Source organism: Muntiacus reevesi, chromosome 2, assembly GCF_963930625.1.
Source record: "Muntiacus reevesi chromosome 2, mMunRee1.1, whole genome shotgun sequence".
Lineage (NCBI taxonomy): Eukaryota > Metazoa > Chordata > Mammalia > Artiodactyla > Cervidae > Muntiacus > Muntiacus reevesi.
In genome coordinates this window covers 277,396,872-277,411,935 of record NC_089250.1, presented here as the reverse complement: position 1 = coordinate 277,411,935, position 15,064 = coordinate 277,396,872, and the positions used below count along the sequence as shown (strand labels likewise).

Sequence of the window (15,064 nt, the reverse complement as noted above, 5' to 3'; positions counted from 1 at the left end):
CCTGGCCCCATCCTCTGAGCACACAGTGTTACAAATCGAGGACCTTGATCTCTTGTTAAAGGGGTTTCCTCATGGACACTCCTTCTCCTCCAAAAATCCCGCCACCGCTTAATAATCGCCTGGCTATTCAGGGACTCTGTTGTAACTATCTCACTGTTTGGGGAGATGCTATAATCAATCTCACATAGTAGGTAGCTTACCATGATCACCCTACTTTTTCTAAAATTCCAATAAAGCATAAAAAATTTGCCGGTTGATTCTTCAAATTATTCAGTTTAAAATAAAACAAAACCAATAAGAGAAAGCCCCTCTATTCAGGAACATTTTACAAGGGTAAACTTATTTACAAGACGGAAACAGACTTGTAGACTTAGAGAACAAACTTAGAGTTAGCAGACGGGAGCAGTAGGGGGACAGATAGATTGGGAGTTGGGGATTGACACGAGCACACTGCTATGTTTAAAATAAAATGCTTTCCATGAAAAACTAATGATGCTATTTGGCAAAATAAAAAGATGAATTATACTGTTTGATATAGCCAGTATGGTGCCGCTAACCATATGAGGCTGAATGCATGCATGCTAAGTCAATTCAGTCATGTCCGACTCTTTGCAACCCATGGACCGTAGCCGCCCAGGCTCCTGCGTCATGGGATTCTCCAGGCAAGAATACTGGAATCAGTTTCCATTCCCTTCTGCAGGGGATCTCCTCGACCCATCGAACCCGGGTCTCGCATGTCTCTTGCAATGACAGGCGGATTCTTTACCACTGAGCCACCAGGAAGCCCCCTCAGCTTTTTAAAAAGAACAAAGTCCTGTCTTTTGAGAACATGGATTGACTTGGAGAGCATTATGCTTAGTGAAATAAGTCAGACAGGGAAAAAGAAATGCTGTATGTTTTCACTTATATGTGGGATCTAAAAATCAAAATAGGGATTTCCTTGATGGTCCAGGGACTAAGACCCCCATTGCAGGGGGTCAACTTTCAATCCCTGGTCAGGGAACTAGATCCCACAAGCTACAACTAAAAAGGTACCATGTTCCACAACTCAGATCTGATGCAGCCAGATAAACAAAAATAAGTATTAAGAAAATAAAAATAAATGAACAAATATAACAAAAGAGAATCAGACTCACAGACTCAAAGAAGAAGCTAGTGGTTACTGGAAGGTAGAAGAGAGAGGGGTGGGTGTGAGGGGCAACAAAGCATGTAGAGTGGATTAAGAAAAATCAATAACCATTTATAAAATAAATAAGTCACAGGGTTATAATGTCCTGCATAGGGGATACAGTCAATATTTTATAATATTTTGTACTGTGTGTAATCTATGAAAATACTGAATCACCCTGTAATACACCTGTAACTAATATAATATTGTAAGCCAACTAAACATAATCTTTTTTAATTGTAACATATTCAAAGAACTTGACAGTGCATACATACAGAGAAAAGAAGATACAATATAGGAAAATCCATAAACTAAAAAAGAAATCATGAAATTAGCATTTCAATAAAGACATTTTTACTGCAGATGTCATAGAGATAGTTGAACATTAAAGATAAAATATAATGCTTAGAAATTTTTTAATGTAAGAATGAAATAAGAAATTCTATGAAAATCATATCAAGAGTGAAAACAGAAAATAATTCAGTGCATCAGAGTCGTAGCAGATTAGATACTGCAGCATACATTTTTGGTAAACTTGAAAACGTAGCCACAGGTGGGTTGGGTCAGAGGTTGTGGTTCAAGTTTGTTAAACAATCTGAAGAGACAGTACTGGTCTGAAAATGTTCCAGTAAGCCCAGTTCCTCCCTCAGTCTGGGCCCCCACACACTGCCTTTTTTAAGGTAAGAAGAGACTGTGTGAGTCACCTTTCCGTCCTGTGGTCAGCCTGCACATGACATTAGTTTGGGTGTCATCATAGCATCCGGTGTACTCTTCAGGCCTGCTGAGCTGCTGCCTCCCGCTCAGCAGAAGCAGCACCATGCTGTCCGCCATCGTCAGCCTAGCATGTCTTGGTGAGTCCTGGAAGGGAATGAAGCCTGGTGCAAATATTGACCTGGAGTGCTGGGTCCTCTTAACAGAGAGCCCTGCCTCCACGGGGGCAAGGTGAACCTTGATGGTTGGGTTCAGCAAGGCTGAGCACCGTCCTTGCCAATGAGGCCTATAGAACAGGCCAGGGGAGTAGGAGGCCAGGTCTGACATGAGATGGATCATCCATCATGAGTCATTCTTTCCAGGGTTCTTCTTGATCCAGAGCATCTGGGCACAGGAGGGTGAGTCTTTCCCCCAAACCATGGTTGCCATCCACCTCAAGGAAGACTCTCCTGTAATAAGAGGGGGCATGGCAGAGAAGGTAGGGTGACAGGTCAACCATGGGAAGTCATAACCATATAAGGGTGAGTCTTTGGAAGTAGAAAATGGGAGCCCAGGGTGGCTCGGATGGTAAAGAATCTGCCTGCAGTGAGGGAGACCTGGGTTCGATCCCTGGGTCGGGAAGACCCCCTGGAGAAGGAAGTGGCAACCCGCTCCAGTGTTCTTGCCTGGAGAATTCCACGGATAGAGGAGTCTGGTGGGCTATAGTCCATGGGGTCACAAACAGTCAGACACGACTGGTTGACTAACACGTTCAGGGAAATCTAGTCCCCAGTTCTGGTCCAGAGACCCTCCCCGAAACACTCTTCCCCCTGCTGAGTCAGGCTCTATGGGCACCTACAGGAGGCTGTGATGGTCAGAGCTGCGGTGACTGGAGGGACTGGTGCTCTCTGTAGACTGAGGGAAGACAGCAGGGCCAGGGACAACAGACCCTTGGAGGACAGTGTGATGACTCAAGCTCTCCAGCAGTTCCATGGGGTGGGCATTGCGGAGAACTGCTGCTGCTGTCCTCCATTCAGAAGACGGGGAGAACCATACGCCCTGCCCCCTGAGATTCCAGAAGGTTCTACCACAGGCTCCATCACGTCCTGCATTTCTCATGTAAGCTGACATCATTCCACCCACACAGGTTATTCTTCCATTGGGTGTCTACTCCGTCTTGTTTTATAAAACGAATTTTACATGATCAACACCCAGGAAGTCTGGAAGTCTGCTCAAAATTCTCAGGCTTCCCCAGTAGCTCAGTGGCAAAACGAATTTTACATGATCGACACCCAGGAAGTCTGTAAGTCTGCTCAAAATTCTCAGGCTTCCCTGGTAGCTCAGTGGCAAAGAATCTGCCTGCAATTCAGGGGCTGCAGGCAATGTGGGTTCAATCCTGGGGTTGGAAGATCCCCTGGAAGGAAATGGCAACCCACTGCAGTATTCTTGCTTGGAGAATCCCCATGGACAGAGGAGCCTGGAGGGCTACAGTCCATGGGGTCACAAGAGTCGGACACGACTGAGCACACACACATACTCAGAATTCTCAGCAGACATTTTTCATGTAGGAGGTGCTGTCTCTGTGGTGTGGGAATCTCCATGGAGCATGGGTTCCCCTGGTTTGAAAAGGAGCCTTAGAGATGTGGGAATGGGGAGGGTCCTCTGAGCCCAGCGAGGGGAATGGGTTCCCCATCTTCTACTGCAAACCATGCATTCTTCTCCCCCACGTAGTCACGACAAGCCCTCACTGTCAGCCTGGACTAGCCCTGTGGTTCCTCAAAGACAGCATGTGACTCTCCGGTGCCACTCCCCTCTCGGATTTGACAGGTTCCGGCTGCACAAGGCTGAGAGAACCGATGTCCCTGAGCTCCAGGGTGTCACATTCTGGAAGGAGTCCCTGATGGGTACTGTGACCGAGGCACACGCAGGGACCTACAGGTGTCATGGTTGCTACAGTCGCCTCCCCACTGCATGTTCAGCACCCAGCGACCCCCTGGAGATTGTGCTCACAGGTCAGAGAGCTCTTGTCCAGACAGGCCACCTGTTGTCCCAGTCTCCTGGATCCCAGAGTTTTCTGGTGGGAGTGTGAGTCAGGGTCCAGTCAGAACAACAGGAAGTGCTCCAGGCATTCTAGATAAAAGGATATTTAACAGAGGAGATTGGGTCCCGCAGCAGGCAGAACGATGGCACCCCTAAAAATGCCCACATCCTAATACCCCAAATCTATGACTAGTATATCCCATTCCAAGGGAAATGCGGTTGCATGTTGAACTTAGGTTGGTAAGCAGGTGACCTTGAGACGGGGAGGTTTTCCTGCAGATGTTTCTGTGCTTTAAGTCTCTCCCACTCTGAGTGGTCAGCCCCTCAATGACCCTCTGGACACAGTGATCACAAGTGAGAATGTCAAGACCTGGCATACCGACTGGATGTATCAGGACTTCGAAGCCCCAGTTGGTGGTGTGGGAGAGGAGAAAATGGTGCTTTTTACAGAGAGAAACCGACTTGGTGAGAGTTGCATCCGAGAGACAAAGAAAGAGGAGAAACAAGTACAGACCACCTGTTACAACAGAAAAGACAGGTGCAGGGGCAGAGACAGAGGAACTCAGAGATGGAGATAAAGAGGGAAGTGAGAGATGCAGACAGGCGGGCAGGTAGCAGAGAGGGTGCCTTCCACCCTGACTTTGCTCAGAGACCAGGAGCAGTTTAGGAGCTTGGTTTCCATTTTAACGCTACACTCTCTTCTCTATTCAAAGAACCCAAGGATATGCCACGTATCTGCCCAGGACTTCATGACCGATTGGTCTGTCTCAGGCTGTTTCCCCAGGAGCCCTGTGTCCTCATGCCCCAGGTGATGCACAGATACTGTGTCCACTCTGATGTGACTTCCTTCCAGGTGGTTGAGTCACACTCTGCCCCAGGACACCAAGGTCCCTGGTGACAGAACCAAATGCCAGCTCCTGTATGTAGTGTGTTTCATGGGTTCTCATGCTGTATGCTCAGGCCCAACGTGCAAGCTCACACCAAACGTTGTAAGATTATGGAGGTCAAAGCCCACAGAGAGATGGAATCAGAGAGAAAACAGTCAATGAAAAGCAGAGCCAGAAACACAGGTGCTGTGCGTACACATGGAAAATAAGCCAGAGGGACTGGGGGCAGTGGGAGAAACGTTAAAAAAATAAAGGTAAATAGAAAGAAAAAAGGATAGAGAGAATTAATGAGAAAGGAGGGAGGGGACAGAGAAGCCCTAAAAATCAGAGACCTGGGAAGGGGGATGGGCAAAAAGACCGAGAAAGACCGTGATGTAGGGATGGAAAATAGAGATTCCGAAAGAGACCCAGAGAGACAGAGAAGCAGAGGAAGTCATGGAAGTGGGAATAGATGATAGGTAAATAGATAGATAGATAGATAGATAGATAGATAGATAGATAGATAAAATGATGGATGAACGTATACATAGATGATAAAATGTGTAGATAGTTACATACATAGAAAACTAGATAGATGGTGGAATGATGGATGGATATATAGATAGATGATAAGATGGATAGATAGGACTGCAGATGGAGGTAGAGACAGATAATAAGACAGATAGATGGATAATGCTGAAAGATAGAGACGAGATAGAGAATGCGAGTCTCAGAAGGAAAGAAGACAGATCAAAGCAACCAATCCAAGGAGAAGTAGAGAGATTAAAAAAAAATACAAGAAGGAAAACAATTAGGAGGGAGGCCATTTCAGAGACCTAGAGAGAGAAAGTAGGAGAGAGAGGGGAGAGAAGAAGAGTGAGAGCAAGAGAGAGTTGAGAAGAACCGCAAGTGTGAATTCTCGGTTCAGGGGTGAAGGACATGGGATTCGGGAAGAGCCTCTCTCACTAAACTGCCTCTCCTCCTTCCAGGTCGGTCCGAGAAACCTTCTCTCTCAGCCCAGGGTGGGGCCGTGGTGAGGTCAGGAGAGAACGTGACCTTGCTCTGCAGCTCCCAGCGCACCTTTGACCAGTTCCATCTGCTCACGAAAGGGGAGAACCTTGGGCGCTGGCTCTCTGGAGGGCGGGGCCCCCCGGGGCACTCCAGGCTGAGTTCCCTCTGGGTCCTGGGACCCCAGCCCACAGCGGGGCCTACAGGTGCTACGGCTCCTTCACTCGCTCTCCCTACGCGTGGTCAGACCCCAGCGACCCCCTGCTCCTGTCTGTCACAGGTGAGGACCCTCCTGATTCAAATTAAAATTTTTTTCATAATTTTATTTATTTATTTTTGGCTGCAGTGGGTCTTGTGGCTGCATAGGCTTTTCTCACGAGCAGGGGCTCCTCTCCAGCGGCGGTGCACAGGTTTCTCATTTGTGGCGGCTTCTCTTGCTGCGGAGCACGCGCTCTAGGGTGTGCGGGTTTCAGTCGTTGCTGCAGGCGGGCTCGGTACTTGTCGCTCCCGGGCTCTGGAGCGCAGGCTCGGTAGTTGTGGGGCATGAGCTTAGTTACTCCTCGGCATGTGGGATCTTCCTGGATCAGGGATCAAACCCCTGTCTCCTATATTGGCAGGCGGATTCTTAACCTCTGAGCCCCCAGGGGAGCCCTGATTCTTTTAATGTTTTGGTTTTCTGACCTCGAGACCTATGGGATCTTTGGTACCAGTGATGGAACCCACACCCCCTGCACTGGAAGGCCAAGTCTTAACCACAGGGCCACCAGGGAAGGCCACCTCTCCGCATCTTGAAGCTCAGGGAGGCAGTCAAGTCCCCAGGGATTAGGGGAAGGGCTGCTAAGACACTCGGGACCTCAGCATTAGATGACAAAGAAGCTTCCATGAAGTGAAAGGCAGCCTCCTTCCCTCGTCTCTCTCCTATTCCTCTTTCTAGGAAACTCTTCAAGTAGTAAGCCATTACACACAAAGCCAAACTCCAACAGCGGTGAGTAACTGGTTCCTCTGATCTCTGTTTGCGGAACCCTGGGAGGGAGACACTCCTGAATAGATCATGGACTCAGCTGGGCTCCCAGGTGGCTCAGTGGTAAAGGACCTGCATGCCAAGGCTGGAGACACAGGTTTGACCCCTGGATCAGGAAGATCCCAGGAGGAGGAAACGGCAACCCACTCCAGTATTGTTCAGTTGCTAAGTTGTGTCTGAGTCTGCAACCCCACGGACTGTAGGATGCCAGGCTTCCCTGCCCTTCACTATCTCCTGGAGTTTGCTCAGACTCGCTTGGGTATTCTTGCTGGAGAACCCCACGGGCAGAGGAGCCTGGCGGGCTACAGCCCATGGGGTCAAAAAGAGTCAGACACGACCGAGTGACGGAGCCTGCACGTGTTGACTCAGCCACCTCTCCAGCTCTGTGCTCTTGGGCTTGTCATCCGCCCTGTCTGAGCCCCAGATTCTCCCGCATCAGAATGGGGTTCGGGTCTGTGCGCGGTCCAGTTCGGTTCAGTCGCTCAGTCGTGTCTGGCACTTTGCGACCCCGTGGATTGTTGTCCAGTTAGGACTCAGTATTTTTTTTATTGAAGCAAAGCTGACTTAGTGTTGTGCTGATCTCTGCCATACAGTGAAGTGACTGAGTTATACACATACGTACATTTTTCCCAGCGAGGGCTCTTAATCTCTAATTTCCTGCAGCTGAGGTCTCCTCCAAGCGAGGAGGATGAGAATAAACCTGACCACCCCCACCCCACCCCCACCAGGAATAATACCACGACTAACCTCTCCACAGTGCTAACTGGAGATGAGAACTGTGAAGGCTTGAGGAAGGGAAAAGAAGGCAGCAGCTGGTGGGGGCAATGGCCCAGTTCTTTGAGAAGTTCTGTTTGCCAAGAAATGAGCACTGGGACTTCCCAGGTGGTCCAGTGGTTAAGAATCCGCCTTCCTTCAGTCATAAAAAGGAACGCATTTGAGCCAGTTCTAATAACATGGATGAACCAAGAGCTGGTTATACAGAATGAAGCCAGTCAGAAAGAGAAAAGCAAATTTCGTATATCAATGCTTATATATGGAATCTGGAAAGGTGATACTGATGAACCTATTGACAGGTGGGAATAGAGACGCAGACACAGAGAACAGACTTTGGACACAGCAGGGGAAGGAGAGGGTGGGACGAATTGAGAGTGTCATTGAAGCATAGCCAACACCATATGCAAAATAGACAGCTAATGGCATGTTGATGTGTAACGCAGGGCGCAGCCAGGTCTCCGTGACAACCCAGAGGGGAGGGATGGTGTGGGAGGTGGGAGGGAGGTTCACCAGGGAAGGGACATACGCGTGCCTACGGCTGATTCATGTTGACGAATGGCAGAAAACAACACAACATTGTAAAGCAATTATCTCCGATCAAAAGTAAATTTTAAAAAATAAATCAATACATTTGGATATATATACAAAAAGAGAACCCCTCTTCCAGTGAAGAGGGTGTGAGTTCGATCCCTGGTTGGGAAACTGAGATCCCACATGCCTCATAGCCAAAAAAGCAAAACATAAAACAGAAGCAATATTGTAACAAATTCAATAAAGACTAAAAAATGATCCACATCAAAAAAAAATTTTTTAATCTTTTAAAATAAAAAGAAATGAGCTCTTGTCTGTCAGGATAAAACCAAAAGCTCTCAGTAGCACAAAAGCTACAGTAAGACAGAACTGAATCCATCCACGTCTATGGTTCCTTCATTAACGTACTCTTTTAAGTACTGTTCCAGTTTAAGTTCTTACTCGTTAAGTACTCGTTTAAGTAACGCACAATATGCATTGTGCGTTCATTTCCTATTGCTGCTTCAACAAATTTCCACAGGCTCAGGGGATAATAATACCATGGTATTTTAAAGTATTTACAGTTCTATAAATGGGAAGTCTGAAATAGGTAAAAGTTAAAATGTTAGTTGCTCAGTGGTGTTTGACTCTTTGTGACCCCATGGACTGTAGCCTGCCAGGCTCCTCTGTCCATGACTATTGTAGTGGGTTTCCATGCCCTCCTCCAGGGGATCTTCCTGAACCAGGGATCGAACCCAGGTCTCCCACATGGCAGGCAGATTCTTTACCATCTGAGCCACCAGGGAAGCCCTCTAAAATGAACAGGTGACACGGGGCTAAACTCGGGGCAGGGGGATTGCATTCCTTCTGGTGGTTCTGGGTAAGAATCCATTTCCTTGCCTGTTCCAGCTTCTAGAGGCTTCTTACATTTCCTACATCTCATGGTCGCTTCCTCCATCTTCACAGTTACAGTGATTGGTCATGTCTACCTGACATCGCCTCACTCTGACCCTCTTTCTTTCATCACATCTCTCTCTCCAACTCTCTTCTTGTCCCTCCCTCTTTCTCTTGTAAGAACTTTGTGATTACACTGGAATCGTCCAAATAATCTAGGATAATCTCCCTATTTTAAACCTTTTTAAAAAAATTGACTGTTCCACGTTGGATCTTAGTTTCCCTGACCAAGGATCAAACCTGCACCCCCTGCATTGGAAGCCTGGCATCTTAGCAGCTGGTAGTGGTGGTTTAGTCACTCAGTTGTATTCAACTCTGCAACCCCATGGACTATAGCCCGCCAGACTCCTCTGTCCATTGGATTCTGCAGGCAAGAATACTGGAGTGGGTTGCCATTTCCTATTCCACAGGGTCTTCCCCACTCAGGGATCAAACCCATGTCTCCTGCATTGGCATGCAGGTTCTTTACCACTGAGCCACCCGGGAAGCCCGTCTTATAAAACACTAGAATGCCAAACATACTTGGGTTCAAACCATCATTAGTCTACTTTGGTAAGATTACCTTTTTGACTCTCTATTTTATCCACGACAGAGCCAGATTGAACCTCTTCACCTTGAGGCTCTCTATGAGGATGGGATCAAATCAAAAAGGTGAAAACATTACTCCCCCCACCACCACCCTGCACAGCCCAGGTCCTGGATCAAAGAAAGTGCTGTATCTTCACCCCAATTCCAATTGTAAGTGTAGACGCAGATAGATTCTGGGAGTTGAATGCCAATGTTCTTTTTTGTTATTTTATGTCTTTATTTATTTTTGGCTGCACTGGGCCTTTGTTGCTGTGTGCGGGCTTTCTCTAGTTGCAGCACGCAGGCTTCAGTAGTTCAGTAAGGGCTTAGTCGCTCTGTGGAATCTTCCTGGCCCAGGGATGGAACCCATGTCCCCTGCATTGGCAGGTATATTCTTAACCTGGACCACCAGGGAAGACCGCTAGTATTCTTTTGAGTGAGTTCAGATCTTGGACTCAGAGGTGGGAAACAACAAACCTCCCAATCAACTTTCCTCCTAATTTCCAAAAGACTGGTTTTGTTGGTCGGGGGATGGACAACAAAGTTTATCAAACTGATAAACTCCTAGAAATCATTATATATTTAATCAATGAATTAATTCCTCCAACAGTTTTCTATGGAGGCATAGCCTATTCTAAGTCTCTAAACAAATATTAGTGAAGAAAACTTCATCATGTTGTGGATCTTGGTCCAGTGGGAGATGCCAACATGTAAGACCATTGAATGCTATCTATAGGAGAGAAAGGGGCTTCCCAGATGGCACAGTGGTAAATAATCCACCTGCCAAGGCAAGAGACGCAGGTTCGATCCCTGGGTTGGGAAGATCCCCTGGAGGAAGAAATGGCAACCCACTCCAGTATTCTTGCTTGGAGAATCCCATGGACAGAGGAACCTGGCAGGCTACACTCCATGGGGTCTCAAAGAGTCAGACAGGACTGAGCAACTGAACACACACATATCTACCCATCTATCTATTTATCTATCATCTCCCGTCCCTGTTGTTATTGAATTTTCATCTGCATAAAATTATGTAATCTGTGTTTTCATGATCAGATGTTTACATTGTATGTCTGAGATATAATCATACATTTACGTCTGAGTCTATTTTTTCTCTTCACTCCTATGTAGGAATCCATTGTATGAACATGTCACATTTGTGCATCCAGTCCTGGTGAGTCTCCCAAACTCTGATGTCTTAATTTCATGTACTCTTTTATCCTGTTGGAATCTTCCGGATTTGTTGCTGTTCAGTCGCTCAGTCGTGTCTGACTCTTTGCAGCCCTACGGACGGCAGCATGCCAGGCTCCTCTGTCCTCCACTATCTCCCAGAGTTTGCTCAAGTCCATGTCTATCCTCCGTATAGATCTACACATGTCTCCTGGGATCTGAGAGGTCATGCACAGGCAGGCCTGGGCATCCTCAGATGAGAGACCCCTGACTGCCGGAAAGGGCCCTGCTGGCACTACCAATGTGGGGTGTAACTCACCACCTTCGCAGCCACCACCTCACCCGTGGACCCTGTGTCTCTATTCTTTATTGATAATTACCCCAAGGCTCAAAACAAGGAGCTCCAATACGAAAGGGTAACTGTATCTGGATGATGCTGGAAGAACAGAATAGTAGAAGAAAGTAAGGCATCAGAGTTTAGGAGATGTTTTTTAAAAAGTCCTTCAAACATATTAACCAATGGGTTATGCAAAAAAAGAAAAAGACAAGAGTTTTGGAAGGATGTTAAATTTCCATGTGGGTTTGCTGACAGCATTATGAATAAGTATGACAAAGTCATTTCTTTCTCCAGACTGCAAAGTCCTCATTGTTGTCAGAGCAGCAAGGGACTCCTGCAGGAGCTGGAAGGAAAGAGAAGTGTGTCTAGGCTGGGTTTGTTTCTGAGAGTACGTGTGTTGGGGCGGGACTTGGATGTTCAGACTCTAGGTCACATCAGATTAAAGGAATTCTTTGGGGATTTGTGCCTGGAAATACATTCTAGGGAGCTTCCCCTGGGCTGATCTTTGTGTGGGGCCCATGTCCTGTAGAACCTTATAACACATCCCAAGAAAGGGATGTGGGATGCTGCGGAGTGCACAGAGGTTTGTGATATCTCTGGTTCTTCAGCCTGTACGTGTCAGCAGATGCCACAGACAATGGTTCTCAGCTGGGGCAACGTTGCCCATAGGGGCCATTCACTGTTGTCTGAAGACAGTTTTTGCTTGTCATGACCATGGGGGAGGCTGCCGGAGCACCTGTGGGTAAAGGCAGGGATGCTGCTCAGTACCCTCAATGCAAGAACAGCCCACCACCCCCAAGAGAGAATCATCGTCTAGCCCCAGATGTCAGGAGTACCGAGGTTGAGACGCCCTTATCTAGGATGTAGTGTCTGTGCCTCTCTCAGTATTATAGAGCCAGCAGGTCAGTGTACCATAAACCCCTACAACATGGAGCACATCCTGGGATAGGCTCATTTTTTACAATGAGAAAGCCATAATTTTGTTTGCTTGTTAAAATATATTTGTTTGTTTATTTATTTATTTGACTGTACCAGGTCTTCGTTGCTCATGAGGGATCTTAGTTTTGGCATGTGAGATCCAGTTCCCTGACCAGGGGTTGAACCCAGGCAACCCCTGCATTGGGAGTGCAGGGTCTTAGTCACTGGACCACCAGAAAGTCCCCAAAGTCATATTTTATCGGATGAATGGATAGATAGATGTGCATGCATATATATACATATACATATGTTGCTGTTTTTTAGTCACTGAGTTGGACTGTTCAGTTCAATCACTCAGTCGTGTCTGACTCTTTGCGACCCCACAGACAGCAGCTTGCCAGGCCTCACTGTCCATCACCAACATGCAGAGTTTACTCAAAACTCATGTCCCTCGAGTCGGTGATGCCATCCAGCCATCTCATCCTCTGTCGTCCACTTCTCCTCATATCTTCAGACGAGATCAGGCGCATTCAGGGTGGTATGGCCGTAGACCACTTCTCCTCATATCTTCAACCTTTCCCGGCATCAGGGTCTTTTCCAATGAGTCAGTTCTTCACATCAAGTGGCCCAAGTATTGTAGTTTCAGCTTCAGCATCAGTCCTTCCAATGAACACCCAGGACTGATCTCCTTTAGGATGGACTGGTTGGATATCCTTGCAGTCCAAGGCACTCTCAAGAGTCTTCTCCAACACCACAGTTCAAAAGCATCAATTCTTTGGTGCTCAGCTTTCTTTAGTACTCTTGCCTGGAAAATCCCATGGACGAAGGAGCCTGGTAGGCTGCGGTCCCTGGGGTCACTAAGAGTTGGACACAACTGAGAGACTTCACTTTCACTTTTCACTTTCATCCATTGGAGAAGGAAATAGCAACCCAATCCAATATTCTTGTCTGGAGAATTCCAGGGACGGGGGAGCCTGGTGGGCTGCCGTCTATGGAGTCGCACAGAGTTGGACACGACTGAAGCGACTTAACAGCAGCAGCTTTCTTTATAGTCAAACTCTCACATCCATACATGACTACTGGAAAAACCATAGCTTTGGCTACAGTTGGACTGTATATATATTCACATTTGTAAGAGGAATACATACATGGAAATATACACATACATATATATCATATATAAAACATATATCTTAAGATATATACATCTTAACCCATACTTCCCTTTATTCTTTGGTATAAATATCAAAATATACCTAGAAAAGCATCTTTAAACACTTCTCAAAACTCTCAACTTGATTTTCAGGAACCCGTGCTGGGCTCACCCCCAGGTGAAGAGTACTCTCTAGCACACAACCAGATGCAGACATATACTCTAATCTGGGATAAATTACCTTTAAAAAATGCAACAGAGGGGACTTTCCTGGTGGTCCAGTGGTTAAGAGTCTGCCTTCCAATGCCACTGAGTCCCACATGCTGCAACTACTGAGCTGGAGCTTTAGAGCCTGTGAGCCACAAAAATAGATTCCATGTGCGGCAACTAAGAACTGGCGCAGCCAAAAAATAAAAATAATTTTTTTAAATGCAAAACAGGAAAGACCCTAACTGGTCATTCTCTGTCTGTATCTCTGAGGTCAGTGCATGACTCAGTGATAAAGAATCCATCTCCAAGCAGGAGATGCATATCCAGTCCCCAAGTTGGGAAGACCCCCTGGAGAAGGAAATGGCAACCCACTCCAGTACTCTTGCCTGGAGAATCTCCATGGACAGAGCAGCGTGGCCTGCCACAGTCCATGGGGTTGCAAAAGAGTCAGACATGACTGAGCAACTAAACAACAATAATGTATAGCATGGTGAGAATAATTAACAATATTGTATTCTATATTTAAAAGTTGCTGAGAGGGACTTCCCTGGTGGTCCAGTGGCTAAGACTCTGAGCTCCCAATGCAGGGGGCCCAGGTTTGACCCCTGGTCAGACAACTAGATCCCACATGCTCTGATTAGGAGTTCACATGCCACAACTAGAAAGATTCCACATACCACAACAAAAATCAAAGATCCCACATGCCACAACTAAGACCTGGTGCAGCTCTTCAATGAATAAATAAAGCTTTTTGAAGTTGCTGAGAGAGTAAATCTTAATGTTCTCACCACAAAAAAATAATATTTTAAAAAATAGAAGAAAAGGAAATGGTATTATGCAAGCTGGTGGATGTATTATCTAATGCCACAATGAACATCACTGTGTAGCAAGGAAGTGGATCAAGTCAACCTGTGGTGCACCTTAAACTCACGTGATGTTATGTCAATGACATCTCAATAAAGTTGAAAAAAAAAGCGATGTCTTGCAATGAAAATGAGACAGACAGTAGAAAGATTGATGTGAAATATTTGACTTCTTATACTTGAAGAACTAGTGATAGCCAGGTAGGTGTCTGTAGCCAAATTTATCTATCCATCCATGTATCTGTTTATCTGTCTACCTACCTACCTGACTATCTATCTAATCTATACTCTCTATCAATCCATCATCTATTCATAGACTACAGGTTTAGATATAGATCAGATATAGGAGGCTCATTCTTCAGACATGCATGAAAAAAACATTCCTCTACATGCCGCCATTGAGATAATTCCCAACATAAGAGTACACTGCCTGCCTGATCAAGACCAAATGGGTATATTTGGTCCATGAATTCCGTGGAGGCTATGTGGATCCATAGCCATCAAGACCACATGGCTTTGGACTGATGGATCAACGAAGGAAAATCTCTGTCTGTTTGGCACCCATTTAATAATTTTCTGACCCCAGCCCTTCCCCTGGGATGTGTGATCTTGTCTGAAGGAGGATTTGAGCCCCGTTCAACACTGGTGGAAGAAAATACTCACTTCTCATCTGAAATATAAACAGGAAGGTTGATCTTCTCTTAGACTCCACCTCAGGGCCCCCGAGAATGAAGTTCTTTGGGAAGGAAGCATTCTTCTGGGGCAATAAGTGTAGAAATTCTCTGGCGAGGACCTCTGAGTTCATACTTCCTGTGGGT

At 46.4% G+C, this 15,064-nt stretch overlaps 1 protein-coding gene across 1 annotated transcript; it reads left to right on the top strand.

The window, feature by feature from the left end:
• Window positions 1-1,985: 1,985 nt before the first annotated feature.
• On the top strand, window positions 1,986-6,765 carry LOC136157671 (killer cell immunoglobulin-like receptor 2DL5A). The gene is given in 6 exon segments (XM_065919486.1): window positions 1,986-2,019; window positions 2,242-2,281; window positions 3,590-3,870; window positions 5,754-5,912; window positions 5,915-6,052; window positions 6,707-6,765. Coding segments are annotated over 6 exon segments (711 nt in total).
• The last annotated feature ends 8,299 nt before the right edge of the window (window positions 6,766-15,064 follow it).